The 16,690-nt window shown below is 33.1% G+C and overlaps 2 protein-coding genes across 2 annotated transcripts; one reads left to right on the top strand and one right to left on the bottom strand.

Annotated features, from left to right (window-relative positions):
- Positions 1 to 1,154: 1,154 nt before the first annotated feature.
- LOC137830480 (protein kinase and PP2C-like domain-containing protein) lies at positions 1,155 to 10,350 on the bottom strand. Its single transcript, XM_068637852.1, has 12 exons — positions 10,012 to 10,350; positions 9,728 to 9,845; positions 9,401 to 9,567; positions 8,564 to 8,631; positions 8,226 to 8,449; positions 7,246 to 7,297; positions 4,568 to 5,114; positions 4,156 to 4,225; positions 3,850 to 4,069; positions 3,471 to 3,575; positions 1,778 to 1,873; positions 1,155 to 1,462 (listed from the first exon to the last, which is right to left on the bottom strand). Exons 1-12 carry the CDS (start codon positions 10,124 to 10,126, stop codon positions 1,268 to 1,270), a joined length of 1,977 nt encoding a protein of 658 aa, XP_068493953.1. The 5' UTR covers positions 10,127 to 10,350; the 3' UTR covers positions 1,155 to 1,267.
- A 1,262-nt stretch (positions 10,351 to 11,612) lies between these two features.
- LOC137830482 (uncharacterized) lies at positions 11,613 to 15,585 on the top strand. The gene is made up of 4 exons (XM_068637854.1): positions 11,613 to 12,168; positions 13,265 to 13,889; positions 14,723 to 15,005; positions 15,338 to 15,585. Exons 1-4 carry the CDS (start codon positions 12,057 to 12,059, stop codon positions 15,386 to 15,388), a joined length of 1,071 nt encoding a protein of 356 aa, XP_068493955.1. The 5' UTR covers positions 11,613 to 12,056; the 3' UTR covers positions 15,389 to 15,585.
- The last annotated feature ends 1,105 nt before the right edge of the window (positions 15,586 to 16,690 follow it).

Here is a 16,690-nt window from a genome sequence, read left to right as displayed (position 1 = left end):
GCATATGCAACTGTAGGTGTGGTGCCAACACTATCATCTCTTTATATCTGTAACAACAATGGTTGTGATCACATGTTGTTTATGTAATATTAAGGTAACCACATTTTTTAAATGATGATTTTAAACTCTGCTTACTTTTCATTGTTTATACAATTTTTTAGATTGTGATGTTTTTACCTGCAATGAAATGATAATGAAAAAAATACTGTATATCAGTAGAATTAAAATTGTTGGTAAAAATATAACTTTTGTCTGACATAAAGTTTCAACTTAGTCCCCCAAGTATAAATGGTTTCATTTTGGTTCCTTAATGTGTCTCTATTAGACCAAAGTGGCCATTATATCATTTTTTTTCTGTGCTTAACCAAGTTGACCATTTAGTGAGTAAATCAATAAAAACACTAACTTTGCATACTAGAGATACTCCAAGGCACCAAATTGAAAATTTAAAGTATCAAATTGAAACAAAAAATTTAGATGTACTGAGATTCATGTTAAGCCTAACCTAATTTAAACATTTTTCTTTTCAATCATTTTGTGTCTAAAAAATTGTTTTCTCATCCTCTTAATCTACCAAATCCAATGGTTAGTGACTTTATGTGTGATTGAATCAATATTTGGTCTTTGAAGAAACCCCATTGCTGTGTGATTGATTTAGAGTTTTAAGTAGTATTCAAAATGTTGGGATTTAGTCTAGTTTGACACAATTAGGACCTGCTAGAAGGAGTGATGTTTGAGAAAGAAAGAAGAGAAGGAAGAATAATAGTTATAAATACTTTGTTTTGAAACATGAACGAAAAATGCATTAGTTTTTAAGTAATAGTTTTTAAACAATCCATACATCCAAAAATACATTAGTGTTCTATTAATTTTCTCTTATATATTGATGTGCTTATTCCAATAACTTATATTTTAGCATGGGTGGATGATTCATAACAAACAACATATTCCAACAACAAAATTTGTTTTGAGCAACATAGTTGGATGAAGACCTAAGAGGAGGATCCAACAATCAAGGGATATATGCAAGATCCATGGCAGATGAAATAGCAAAGGAAGATACAATTCAACAATTCAAGTACACTACATAAGGAAGAATAGAAAATTCATGAGCAAGAGAATTGAAGAGGAGATTAGGAAGAACATAAAACAAATAAGAATAAAACATTTCTCTTTTGTAAAACTAACATTCTTTGTTCAATAAATGAATACACAAGTACATGTCATTTGTGACAAGTCTCAATGAACATTAACAAATGAAGGTATGCTAATAAATTCTCTCTGCTGTGGACACAGGTCGTAAGAAAACAACAATAACTGTGATGTTATCTTTGCTGCCACGTTCCACTGCTTCAGTAGCCAACCTCTTAGAACACATTGCAGGCTCTTTAACAGTGTCTTTTATGATATTTATGACCTCTGCACTGCTTATCACATCCCACAAGCCATCACTAGCCATGACCTAAATCAATAACTTCATTATTAGTTTAATCTAAATGCAGAAATTGTTTCAAAAGAGTATCATAAACACCAGGGTAATATGAGAGTGATACATGTAACAAACGTATAGAAAGCTTTCAAGCCTTTCCTGTAAAGTTAGAAAGTGCATCTTCTTTTCAAGATACTTCAAACCCTTTTGATAAATATAATCGATAAGATTACAAATGCAATTATCTTTTCAACTTATTTTAAAAGATATTCAAACTCAAGATATCTAAGGATATGCATGCACATCATGAACTTCATGAAATAACATATGTAGCGTGCAGCTCTTTACCAGAAACTCATCATCTGGGCACAAGGTACTCTCAGTTATCTCAGGTTCTGCAGTGACAGCAGGCTTCAGATCATCATCACCAATAGAACGTGTAACCTGTGTGAAAAACAAGTCGATTTTACTTGTATCAACATATAGTAAAACCTCAAATTGCCATTAATATCATCATAGTTATTTTGCTAACACAAGATCATTTATGTGGCAGAAGTTAAAACAGGAAAATTAGAAAGCAAAAAGAACAGATATCATTGAACTCATTGGTGTCATTATGCATCAATCAGACCAGTGACGGGAAGACATAATAGCTCCTCTCTATAAGTACTAACAGAATGCATGAGTCGTGCACTAGATGCAAAACCTCAGTAATTAATTATACAACATATTTTCAGAACGCACCTCTGACACTATGTTCCCACTAGTCAAATAAGCACACATCAAATAAAATTTTCCTCCAGGATATAAGCCAGTTACTTTATGAAATGGAAAATCAGAATTATATTGACTTTAGCAGAATACCAAATAGAGTGGCAACAGCATTGCATATGAATGAATGTGTTTCATATGTGATTGTGCAACTACTTTTTGAATAATATATAATGTCAGGAGTCTCACATTAAGTAAATAAACTACTTGAAGTGGTATTTAAGCCTAGAGACTCTCCCACCTAATGAATTAACCTTTTGGAGTCGACTCTCCTTGTGTGCTTAAGTCCTAACAACTGCTGCTTTCATTTTGAATCAAAATACAAAAAGGGCAACCAATTGGATTAAGGTGCAAACTAATTACTGCTATATGAGTGAAAGCTAAAGAGAGATGAGTTACCATCAAATCAGGGTCGGTAGTGCTAAAGTCATTGTGAACGTCAACTTTTAAAGGTGTGACGATATTATTACTCATATTGAGTAAGTAAACTGCTTAATGTGGTACTTAAGCCTTAAGATCCCAAACTAATGGATGAGTCTTTTAGGTTGGGCTTTCCTCATGTACTTAAGTCCTAATAATTGGTTCTTTCGCTAAGATACAAGGCTACAAATTGAGTTATCTATAGGCTGAATTAAGATGCAAATTGATACTGATAGGTGAGTGAAGCGGTAGAAAGTAGAAAAACAAAAAGGGTTACTATCAAGATAGTCTTGGTAAGTTGGTAGAGTGAAAGTCATGTTGAAAATCTTCAAGAGGTAACATTTATTAGAATAAACTACTTGAGCCTTGAAACTCTCGAACCTAATGAATTAATTTTTTGGGTTGGACTTTCCTCATGTGCATATGTCATAACATTCAATGTTGTAGATCAACAAGGGTTGAATTCATGTGAGCATTATCGCAAATAAGTTAATATCTTGATGAAAATTCCCCAAATCCCAAAAGGACAAGATAGGAAATGAAAGAATTTGAAAGTGAACTGAACAAGAATATTGTTTCCATCATCCATTCAAAACCTTCATCAGGAAAATATAGCATTGGTTGCAAGAGTATTCATCAGCACAAAAACAAATTCTGTAAAGCTTTTCTAAAGAAGACTACCAGTAACCTCCCTATTTTTTTTACAATAGCTTAATATGGTAAAAAGATGAAACGAGGATATTCATAAGAAAAATTTAACTCAGAGTCCAAATAGGCATATGGAAGAAATAAATATAACCAAGCATTTCCAAATATATGATATGCACCATAGCAATCAATTCAAACAAACCTGAAGTGCAGGAAGACCAACCCTCCAAGTGTCAACTTGCCAATGTACATGCCCCCCTTGACGAATAACACGTTCTCTCTCTTGAAGACAGCTTGCAACGTGATCCTATTAATGTTAAATTTTTTATCAATCTAAACGGAAATACATAAAGGAATAAATTAAAGAAGTTCTTATAGAAATAAGGGTGGGTTTATTCATTAAACTTTTATCCAACATGAGCGTTTAAGCTATAAATTTGACCATGAAACTTATTGGAATAAGCAGAAAAGATACGCTTTACCAAGAAACTTAATGAAATGTGTTCAAAAGAGATTATAAGAGTCATAAGTCAAATTCTATAAGCTCATCAAACACCATCTAAGAACTATTTTCGGCTCACCTTACTTAAGGAAATTGGATTACCAGCACGACATATGATTGCCCTGCAATCACCAATGTTAGCAACAAATAGCTTGTTTCTGACTATAAGAGCAGCAATTGCTGTACACCCAGGATGCCAATCCTTCTGGATACATCTGTTGGATTTGCGATAAGAATCAAGCTCTTTTCTGAAGGCAGCATCTGTCCTAATGAATGCTTCCACTAGTGCATTAGCAGGACTGTGGTTGACATATTAAAAGAATTAAAGTGTCAAAACAATAAGACCAATGCGGATGGAAAACGGGTTATCTATAATGAAATATACCTGTCCATAAAACCTAAAGTCTGCAAAACAGCTGGTACAGCTCTAAAAGAAAACTCAGCAGCTGCTGCACCTGCATAAGTAACAATCATGCTTCTTAAGCAATAATATTACCATGAACCGTCATGAATATCATCTTTGTGTTCAATCATATTTATCAAAGTATGTGACCAAAAATATCATCAGAAAGAGATTCGTGTACTTATCAGAACACTATTTAAATTCTTCTTGATTTCCGTGACTTTTCAACATATTCAACAAGAGTGCACAAGCATAGGATAACGAATGTCTCATCATAAATGAGATAAATAATAAATTATTTTCAAGCTCTAGTAATAATTATAATTTACTTTTTATTAATTTAGCATCAAACAAAATGTAGATATTTGATAAATCACTAATACAATATGCATACCCCTATGGCCATCAAAGATACCAAAAGCATAGACATCCTTTTCATCCCAAATATGGGGCAGAATGAAATGTGTATCCTCCATAGTCTCCCTTCTCCCACAGGTAGCATAAGATCCCCACGACAGTATTGGGTGGTATACAGAAGGCTTGTCATAAAACTCACACCTAGTTATCAAACTAGAATCATTTGTACTAGAGGCAGTCCTAGCCAAAAGTTCACCACGAGTGGACCAACTAAAACTCTCTTGATAAGCCTGAAGGTAATCAGTCTTGTCCACGGGTTGATCAACATACATATTACAAGGTCTGATATAAATATCTTCTGCCTTCTTTAACTTGCAGTGCTCTGTAATCAAATTAAGTTCCTTGACAATATCATCAAAAGTGGGTCTGTTATTAGGATTTGCATCCCAACATTTGTTTATCATTGATAATAATCTTGATGGAATACCCAAGTCCTCAGTAGCAAGTACTGGTCGTAATCCATAAGAAACAACTGCTGCTGTTAGTTGCTGCTCGGTATAGTTCATCTCAAGTACTGTGTGAGCCTGTCATCAGTAAGTATTAATTCATATCATTATCATGCATTTGAAGAAAAGTTAATATCAGCTAAGTAATTTTTTCCAAAGATTCGAATATCAAAACAAACAAACCTCCAAAATAATTACTTATACTAAAAGCCCCTTTTAACAGTTATTTTTATGCAAAGATAACTCTCTTGACAACTATATGGCATTGATCATTTTTCAGATGACATAATTGTCAATTATCTTAGAAAAATATACTTTAAGCCTAATTCAATTTCATAAAACTAGTTTGGTAAGGTGAGCTTTGCACCCACTTATATATCATAATTTGATCATATATCTAGTCGATGTGAGTACGATAGATTCAACAGGTGGTACGATAGATTCAACAAATCTTGCTAGGATAAGCTTTGATATCATCTTACAAAGTAATTTTTAAGTCTAACTCAATCTCAAAAAATTGGCTGTAAAATAAGATTTGTACCCATTTATATACTATAATTTAGACATTTCTCTATTCAATATAGGATCTCCAACAAGGACTTATCCCAAACTTGATAGTTTAAAAGTTACCCAATAATAATTATAATTACATTTATATGATATGCCTTAATTTTGCTTTCCCTCCTGGTAGATAAAAGTTAGTAAGTTAAATATGTGCTAATTAGATTATTTCGTATTATTGGTCTGGGTCTATCTTTCTTGTACTGATCTTTTACTTTTAGTACAATAGACACTGGATGATTAAAAGCATTGGGATAGTCATCCCTCATTCGTATTTTGCAATATTCATTTTAATTTCTTCGAGAATGATCCAGTTCAGTATAGAGGAGGTTGCTTGGGGAATAAGATCATGCTATTTAACGATCTGAATCATGACTTTAACAAGTGTTTGGAGCAAAGAGTTGTTGCTAGGCAAAAGGCCAAATCAGAATATTGTGTCATGGTGTGAGCTAGATGAAAAATGGTGTGAATACATACATCTTCTAAGTGAGGTTGGTTTCATAATTGTGGTGTGACAGTCAGGCTGCCATTCAAATTGCTTATAATCCTATTTTTTCAACCAATAACAAAGTATGTAGAGGCCAATTTTCCGTATGTGCATTAAAAATTTGTCAGTGGCTTGCTGCCATCGGACATGTGCAGACTAGAGAATAACTAGACATTGTCTTCACAAAAGCACAACAAGAACATAGTAGATTTTGTAACAAGCAGAGCTTTGATTAACATCAATGCTGTAGCTTGACGGGGAGTCTAAGGCTATTTTCTATCATTGATCTGAGCCACTTTTTCTTGTCCTAACCATTACTTTTCAGAAAAAATAATCAAGGAGACTAACAATATTGTCATTGAATTTAGTTATTCCTATTTTTTTTTTCTAAAAGTCCTATTATTTTCAGCAAAAGCCCTAAACTAATTCATTTTGGCCCTTTTCATCCTTTTTTATCTGCTCCTCTGCAAACAAAAATTCCAAACCTCTCGTTGACTCTTCTGCTTTAGGTTTGGCACTCCACACTTTTCAGCACCTTAGCTTAGTGTTTTTCTGCTTTTGGGTTCGACACTTGGTTTCTTTGCTTGTGAGACTCTTGTTTTGGTTTGGTTGCTTCACTTTTTGGGACATTGGGTTCAATTTTCTAATCTCTGCTGAATTTCACTTCTTCCTGCAGCTGTCCATCCTTTATGTGGTAAAGGAGCAGCTAGGGAGGCTAATGGAGATTCACGTTCTACAAGTGTTGGAAGGAGCTCTAATGGTGCTGTTGGTTCAGGTTCAGCATTTGCAATTGTTGACTTAGTTTGTGGCTGTGGTAATTTAAGGTTATTTTTCCTTATTTCTCTGATTTGTGGCTATAATTTTGCACTTAAGGTAGGATCTTCGTTACTCTAACCCTTCCAATCCTATAGATAAGATATCAATTTTGACTACCCCGACAAAAATTTAAAATTCTTGTTAATTATATTATATACTCATTGTTGATGAACGAGAGTTCCATTCATAGTACTCACTGAGATTAAACAACATTCAAAACAGTAAAGGAAACAAAAAATCATGTTTAGAAACAAATATAACATCCATACTTCACCTCTTTATAGAACCTGTAATACTCTAAAGACAAGCAAAAAATTTAAACAAACAAACATAACATAGACTTACCTGAGCTTCTGTACGGAGATCTGTATATGGCACAATACCAGTAAGGAGCTCACTGCAGCAAGTCCAATAAAAGTTTTAAAATCACAATGCAAAAATTAGATTGAAGAGTTTTATTAATACAAGCTTTGTTAAAACCCATGAAAAAAAAAAATCAAGTGTGAAGAAAGACAGAACGATTATGTAATGGTTGATTGAATGACAGATACCACAGAGATAACTTTCCTGCCAATGGCTTCCCCTTCAATGAACAGCCACAGCTAAGTTCTGAAATTAGGAACTTTGAATGAAAACCTCTTATACTCATCTACTATTGACCTAGGTTCCTGCTCCTGACAACTTGAACCAGTTAACCAACTTAAGTTGTTAACAACCTAACTAATTCTTTAATTATTCCAATTGCTTTACCTCACTTTACTCGTCTTCCTTTTTCTTCCTCTAAATGTGCATGGAGTTTACTTTTCATTATTCCGGGTCCCACCATACTCATATACTATAACAGCATTGGCCACCAGATTATGTGATGAAAGAAATGATCAGTGTATATGGTAATTATTTGTTGAAACAAATAGTTGATAAATCAAGCTGCCAAGGAAAACTAAGGTTGACAGGCAATCACAATTTCCAAATGAAGATATGCCTTATCTTATCTCTATTAGACAAAGTAAGAAACAAAATAAATGGATGATAGTCCATCCACAATTTGCTTGACTGTCCACTTCTTCACAAATAAAAGACAGATAAAAGATATGTTGGTACATTGCAAGTGAAACTTAATGCATTTTCAAACTTGAAACTAATTTAACCAACTCAAAACCCAAAAGTAGCATAGTTCATCAAGAGAAAAATAGTTGCAACTGGTTCCTCGTGTGTTATATAACTAACAGCATCAGATACATGATGACAATACATTCTTTCCAGTCAACTTTTTTTACAGAATCATAACAAACATGAATGAAAGAGAACAAATCTCATCTTCTTACTTGATCAATATCCCAAAACTGTATACATCAGATTTTTCTGTATGTAACTCCTTTCTTAATATTTCAGGTGCCATGTAAATGAGTGTTCCAACCATATTCTTTTTGTGGAAACCACCAGTAGGCTTTCCAGAAGACTTCCAATTCTGAATAGAAACCCCCTTAAGATCATTCTTGTATTCAGCCAAACCAAAATCTGTGAGGTGTGGACAAAGATCTTTGTCAAGCTGCATCACAGATTCACAAGATTAGTCTGGTGATATATACATAGAGTACAATATATCAAATATCAAAGACAGTTCCAAACAACCAAAAGATCAAAAGATTTGGGAGACATTTACAAGAATATTTGCCGGTTTCACATCTCTATGCACAATCCCGAGGTTATGCAGATATTGCAAAGCCTTTGCTGGAGAAAGGAAGTTGAAGGAATTAAAGGTGGAAAATTTGTCAAACACTCTTATTTTCTTTTTCTTTTGGATAAAACTGTCGATCACTGTATGTACTTAATTTCCAAAATTTAACCACATAAATGAAGTGGGTCAAATTGTTACAAAATTGAAGGAAAAGAATCCATAGATGATTTTTGGAATACTTGATAATTTTAACTTGAAATAATCTTTAATACCAAGATAACCAATCAAGATTGCTGAAATGACATTGAAAATTATTTTACAAATGTAATCATAATCTTAGTCTGCATGTCTCATAGCAAGTCCCAAACCCAGCAGATAAAGGAGAAATTTGTGTTAAGCCCTCAATTACTAAACTAAAACTTGTTGAAACCCACACGACACAATCAACTAATATATCCCAGTATAGTATTATGTGCAGCAGTTTAAGATGGTTGAAACATCAAAAGGCACACAAATGAATTGGATAGTTTGTGAAAATGTTCTAGTCCTCCTATATTTAAATAAACTTTGGTTTATAGTCCAAGAAAGCCAGTTTCTTGTTTTATGATAAAAGATGAACCCATTTAAGCAGATCATAATGTTTATACTCCACAATTGTGTCACACGTTCCAAATTATACACACCTCAATTTGACTACACAAGTGAAACAACAGCTACAGTTTCTTTTGCACAATATGATAGAAAAAGTATACCCGGGCCAAGTAATTATCTTATCACCCAATATACATACCAACTCTGTACAAAACAAAATCACGACTATACCTAATTGCATTGCCATCATAAGTGCAACATTGATAGTTGGTATCCACTCTTCTACATGTAACTTCTGTGCAAGATTCGGAGATTCATATAACTTGAAGAAAAACATGTAAGTGGGAGGTTTTGCATGGGCCGCAATCAATGTCGCTATTCCCGGGTGATCTAACTTGCTACATAATTTAAAAAAGAAAACAGTAAACCATAAACTCACAAGACTTACAAAACAGCATATCAAAACGTTAAGGAAACAGTAAATATCATTAGAAAATGTGAAAAGAAAGATTTAAACAAGATTAAAGGAGAGAAAATTGAGGTGAGAAAGTGAGAGACCACAGCAATTGCAATTCTTTATGAAACTTGTTAATGTCTTCAGATGTTGACAAGATGGGTTTCTTCACAGCAACCCTCATGCCATCCAAAGTCCCTTCATGAACAACACTCTCAGCCCCTACGGTTACCATCACCAACCAAAGTTACAATACGAATAATCCCCTTCCACAGAGACATAACCTCAAATTATAACTACCAACAAAGATACTTGCATAAATATTAATAACTGGGAAGCCAAAAATAATTAAAAGGTTGAAAATTGGAGAAGGGTTTGGTTGGTTTACCTCGGGCAATAGGAGAGAGGAGAGTATAAGAAGCCGGAGGTAGATGAAGGGGAATAGAGGAGCTGGTGCAGCAACCCCTGATGCATGTGTTAGGCTCCACAATCTCTATTCCCATTGCTCTTGTGTGGCCAAAGAAGAAGAAAAAGAAGATGAAGAAGAAGATGAAAATGAAGCTATGAAGCTATTTCATGTGTTCATGTTTATGCCTCAGCGATGGGAAATTTCGTGTTACTCCAGTTTTGGCAGTTTCATGGGAAACGTTTCTGGCAGCTACGGAGCACAAAAAGGAACCAGCGCCTCAATTTGTCCGATGTGGGACATAGATTTATCTTAAATAACATTCCTGTTTTTATTTTCTTAATCTTTTAAGGTAGTGTGGCTCATTAAAAATATCACTTTAATAAGGTGTAAGATGAGAAAAATAAAATGGATGAATAAAAAATAGGTAAAAAATAAATAAATAAAAAAATTATTTGAAAAGATAATTATAATGAAACAACTTTAGAGTTTAGTTTTCTCTTCTGGTGTAGTGGATAAAGAAGGGTGTTTTCATGGCTATGACATAATTTTATTGAAACTGAAAAAAGATAAAAAATAAAATATTGAAAGTGAAAAGAAAAGAAAAGATAAAATATTGAAACAGGAAAAGAAAAATAAAAGAAAAGGTGAATGTTAAAAGAAAAAAAATTCATAATATCAAAACTCTCTTATCTTTTATTATTAAAACATGTCATTCTAAGAAAAAAAAATCAACTAATTGATAATTATACGTTTTCTTTTTGTTTTCTTATGTTTTTAATGATCATTAGTGGAACAACGCACATGTCTATGTCTTTGTCTTGTGTATCTATTTTTTTTTTTATTTATATATAATTATATTTAATATTAAAAATTAAATTAATAATATCATTATTCGTACACATATATTATTAATATAAATTTACAGTTTATTTTATTAAATACAAATACATAACAATTTTGATATTCATGTCAAATTTATGTTTTTGAGAAATACTCTAATATTATTAGAGAAAACAACATAAAAAAAACCAGAATTTACTTTTATTGCACTTTAATATTTTATTCTTATGCTTCTTAGTTTAGTCAACTTTTAACATGAAAACTTCAATATTTACTTGTTTACAGTTTTCTTATTTTTTGTTTATATTTTTTTAATTCAGTATATATACTTTATTTTAACATTCTTTAAAATCCTTATTTTAATTAAACTTATAACATTAATCTTATCAAATCGTTATTGTAAATAAAATTCATATAATAATAATAATAATAATCCTAAAAAGTAAAGCATGTTTTTTACTTGTCTCTAAAAAAGTAATGTTGTGAGACCATATGTATTTGATAGATGTGGTGATATTAACCTATTAAAATGAAAAATCATAACTATTATTACCCTAATTAGAAATAACACATATAGATAAATAATTTGATTTATGTTTTTTTATCAATAAAAAAGGGTACAAAAATTAAATTTTTTTCATAAAATTAAATAAATCACTTGCCATCTTATATATTTATATAAAAAAAACAATTCCTGGATCCATGCCGTGTAAAAGAGGAATCTTTTTATATTATAGGATATAGGAAACAGAATAACATATTTACATTAGATAAGAGATAGATTTGTGTGAAAAAAAAAGTGTTTTTGATGATAGATTTTTGTTCATAATTTTGTTTTTGACACCTACACCACCAACCCTAGTAATGGAGATTTTGGGGTGTGATTTTGTTGTATCTGTCATTTTCACATCGAAGATTTGAGTAGCTATCTCTATATATATTCTCCCCTGTTTCCTTCTGAAATTTCTCTTTCTCTCCTTATTGCTGGAGAGAGAAACAGAGAGGGGTGGTGAAAAACCCAAGAGCCTCCTTTTTCCTATCTCTTCTCTATGTCAGGCCACAACCACAAATCTTCCACCTTTTCTTCCTTCTGAACCCATATCAGAAGGAAACACCAAAAAGGCACAACCTTTGAAGCCGCCGTTTCCTTTATCTCTCTGGGTCAGAGCTTTCTTATTGGCGTCATGGATTCCTCCTTTATCTCAAACGGCGACGTTTCTGCTTTCAAAGATAAGGAGTCATTGGTTGACCCTTTCTTGATTGAGGCGCTTCAGAACCCTCGTCATCGTGTCACCAGTCAGTGCTCTCTCTATCTCTCTCTCAATTCTTAATTTCGAAACTTTTTTTTTATGTTGTTTACGAATTTCTGTTGCTTGGGTGGTTTGTTTGCTATTTTTATTTTACTGCTCTGGTTAATGGGTATGCATCAAAATTATAGCTTGGAGTGGATTTGGGTTTTCTTTCTCTTTATTTTGGATAGATATGACCCAATTTTTATCGTTTTTTGATTTTAATTTAATGTTAGGGTTATGGGTAGGTCTTGTTATGTCAGATCTGGGATGATTTGGACACCTGGGTTGTTGAATTGTAGCCGTTTATGTTACAGAAAAAACGGTTTATAATATAGCATGATGGTGTAATTCCATCCCCATGTAATAGATCCCATCAGGTAGTGTAAGGCTTCGTTGTTGATGTTGCAGATAACTTCATAATCTGAAGGAGAGAATGTATGTGGGTCAAGTATGTTTGCGTTCATGTAAATTTTGATGAATTACTCTGGGCTGATGATAGAGGAAGCTTTAAATTCTGAAGTTATTGAATTAGGACTAGCATGTATATAATTTGAGTTTTTAGGAAGATAGTACCCACCATGGATCAATTAATTGTAGCACACTCCTCGTACCTATGGAAGGTTTAAAATCTTGGCTGGAAATAGGATTTAGGTGACATGATACTGCAATAGGTTGTAATCATCCTGCTTTTAGATAGCATAGTGTTTTAATTTGAAACTGTCAACTTCCATTTTAATATCATAATAATTGCACAATTTGTGAAAATAATGTATCTTTTGCTTTTCATTGGTGGTCATGATTGTGTCAAAAGAGCCTGAGATTGACTTTTTCCCCTCTTACTGTATGTATTTAAGTGTGTAGCCTATTTTGGTTGGTAGAGGATGGTTGGATTAATATATAGGAGCATTATAGAAAAACATGGGTTTTTTCTTTGAACTTGTGGTTGCCATCCTTCTTTGTGTCATGACTATAATTTCCTGTGCTAATATCTTTTTCATGCTATGTTTTGGGTTGTTTGCTTTTAGTTTTCCTCCAATATGTAATTGTACATCTTGATATTTTCCTTTTTCATTACCTACTACTTTGTTTCACTGCCATAGTTTTGCGAATGGAGTTGGATATCCAAAGGTTCCTGAATAATGCAGATCAGCAGCATTTTGAATTTCAACATTTTCCTTCTTCATATATCAGACTGGCTGCACATCGTGTTGCTCAGCACTATGGTATGCAAACAATGGTCCAAGATAATGGCTTAGATGGTCAGGGAACCAGGATTATGGTCAGAAAGTTAGCTGAAAGCAGGTATCCTGTGGTCCGCTTATCTGAAATAATACCTGCTAAACAGTTGGAAAATGATAAACCTGAGCAGATAAAAATTGCCATAAGGCCTAGGCCAAATGGAACCGGTTTAAATGAAGCCAATGGAGTTGGAAAGAAAAACAATGTTCTTAGAAGTGTGGAAGAGAGGAAGGAGGAATATGACCGGGCACGAGCACGCATTTTTAGTAGCTCCAGAAGTTGTGATTCAGATGATACTCAGTCCCAGGCTTCAACAGAAGAGAAAAATTTCCTTATAAGCAAAGATCAGAATGAAACTAGCAAGATCCCTGTGGTTGATTCTGAAAAGTTCTTGACTGGTAGGGATATTAATTGTACTCGAGTTGCCATATTCAGAGATAGGGAAAAGGACCGTAGTGATCCAGATTATGATCGTAACTATGGAAGGTTTGTTCTATGACTGCAGTGTGTTATTTGATTTTTTTGAGAGTTGTGGTAGCAATCAATGGAGAAGTTGCAAACATATGGTTTTTGGCCTTTTTTTTCTGTCATGTGCATACTCAGAAGTATGAACCTGTATTGCATTTACGTATGTGTTAACAGTTACAACCACACCACTAAGTTTTTTCAACATTTTATTGTAATATTTAGTAGTGCCCTTAAATATTATAGAAATTGGTGCACTTTTCAACTTGCCTGCATTTTGCTCTTTTGTCCCACAGAAGATTATGTTGGTTGTATATACATTCTCTACTCTTGTGAGTTCTCACAGAAGCTGAGTGGGACAGTGGTCCATGCCTTTTTAGCATAATTTATATTTTGAGCATTTATATTTAGCTTATACCTTAAGTCTTTGGAATAGCAGTCATCATGCTATTCACTATCCATGTAGTGGTTTGGGGTTGGCCACTGGTATGGAGAGTGTGAGGGATATAGGATACCATTTTAACGGAGCTTAAGAAAAATTAAATAATATTAGCCTACATTATGTCTATAAAACCTTTGGGGTTCTCATGTTATTTTGCATCCCTAAAATCCTGTAAAATGAAAGTAAAATGGCTTCTTTGTGTGGGAGAGGAATGCTGAGAGTTATGAATTATTGGGTTGTGGCATATTTCACGGCATAGATCAGACACACTAATGGCAGTCTACACTTGAACTTTCACTTTTGATGCTTATAGATATTGGATGTTTTTGCCTTTATTCAGTGGCTGATTGTTTTAGTTGAGTTTTAACTTTTATTGAGAAGTTTGTTTACCGTTTTGTATCTCATAATGCAGGTATGCCAGGGGTATTCCACCTTCTTCCCTTAACTTGATGCCTTTTAATTTGCAACAAATGCAGCATCCTTTCATGCAGCATGACATTGCTTTTAATCAATTGAGTCAGATGTCACCAAATCAAGCTTCACTTGGCTATGGACCTCCTTCAAGTCCTATGATGAATCCTTTTTGTGTCACGGGATTGAATCAGGCATCTAGTGATGTTACTTACCTGCAGTGGCCTAGTGCTTCAATGATGTATGCACATTCATATGACCAATTTAGACATGCTATTTTCCAGGTAATCTACAGTTAATTTTTATGTTGCTGTTGAATGTGAACAGTGGTTTTCAGCTCCCATTATTTGAACATCAATTACCATATATGACACTGTATGATTATCTCAGTTTTTTCTCTTTTGTATGCATGTGGTTATTGCTTATTGCATATTTTTCAACTCCTTGTTACATACTGCTTATAGATTTGTACTTTTTAACTGATTTATATATTAAACTTACACTTATCAAATTGTTTTGGGAAGGAAGGTGAATGAAAATGATTTCATTTATGTTCTAGTGATCAAATTAGCACATTTTTACAGATTGTCTTACTATAGTTTTTGGTGTTTTGCAGGCTCCATTCGGTCAACGCCCATTGAGCTTTGATTATTCACAAAATTACTAGATGAGGTTTAGGGGGGAGTTTTCCATTTGGGTGCAGAAGTTATTTCAGAGTTAGATACAATTTTTGTGCACTGTTATAGACCCCATGTTCCTATTTTAGGTTTTCTGTTATTTGGTACTCTTCTAGTCACATTTTATACTGAACTGTAGTGAAATACTGTTATTCAAGTATATCAAAAATTATATTTTGTTACACTATCTAATGTGCCATCCATGGTTTAAATATTAGTATATATCATCTATGTCTTTTTTATTTGTTAATAATTGTTTAACTTGTTAAAAATAAAATAAAAATGTTCTGTGATTATCATTATTAATGGTATGAATAGTTTTTTCCAAATTTTAGTTTATAGTGGAAATTGAATGTATATTAAAATGTAATGCCCTACCCCTTTGCTTCCACTCTTTGCCACCGCCTCCTTCTTACCCCACCTCCACCTTCTCTTGTCCATGTGTTGAGTCTTAGATTAGGCTAATTCTCCCTGCACCACCACCACCAGACCAATTATGACCTACATCCAACACTACAAAGAAAATGTCTAAGAAAAGGTCTGTTTTATCCTTGTTTTTCTAGATATATTTATATCTGCAAGACAAACAAGTGTTCATAATTCTGGATATAAAAATCTGGAATTACTAGATATAACAATCTGCAGTACAGTAATGTCTGGAAGTTTTTTTCATTCTGGATGCAAATCTGAAAGACTGTTTCTTCCTGCACCTCCATAGGTTCTTCTGGCACCCCATACACAACATGAAAATACTTTTTTAATTTATTGTGCCACTCCCATAAAATAACTTCCGGATTATGTAATCCATACATGCATTTAAAAGAGACTTCCGAATTATGTAATCCAGAATAAAAAAAGACTTCCGGATTACATAATTTGGAAACTAATCATGCGTCTGAAAAAAGATTTTCGAATTATGTAATCCAGAAGTTAATTATGAATTTAAGAAAAGACTTTTGAATTACGTAGTCTAAAATATTACAGAGGGATATTTTCGGAAATATGAAAATGTATGGAGGTGGGAGAAGAATATATGGAAGTGCACGAAGAAACAGTCATCTGAAAAAGATGACCAGGCAATTTGGAGTTTAAAAAATGATGGAATTCAGAATTGGCCCTTAGATTATGAAAGAAATGTTCGGACTCTCTTTTGTCATTGGATTGTACCATTTAAAAAAAAATTGAAAAAAAAAATGACCTTTAATCAAATTTCACAATTCAGAATTTTTTTTATTTTAAAAATGTAAATCCAAAAGTTATTTCTAAATTGTACAGAAGTCACTGATGAGAAA

This window comes from Phaseolus vulgaris, chromosome 7 (assembly GCF_000499845.2).
Source record: "Phaseolus vulgaris cultivar G19833 chromosome 7, P. vulgaris v2.0, whole genome shotgun sequence".
Classification (NCBI taxonomy): Eukaryota; Viridiplantae; Streptophyta; class Magnoliopsida; order Fabales; family Fabaceae; genus Phaseolus; species Phaseolus vulgaris.
The sequence above is the reverse complement of the archived record's forward strand: the minus strand, read 5'-3'. Positions and strand labels throughout refer to the sequence as shown.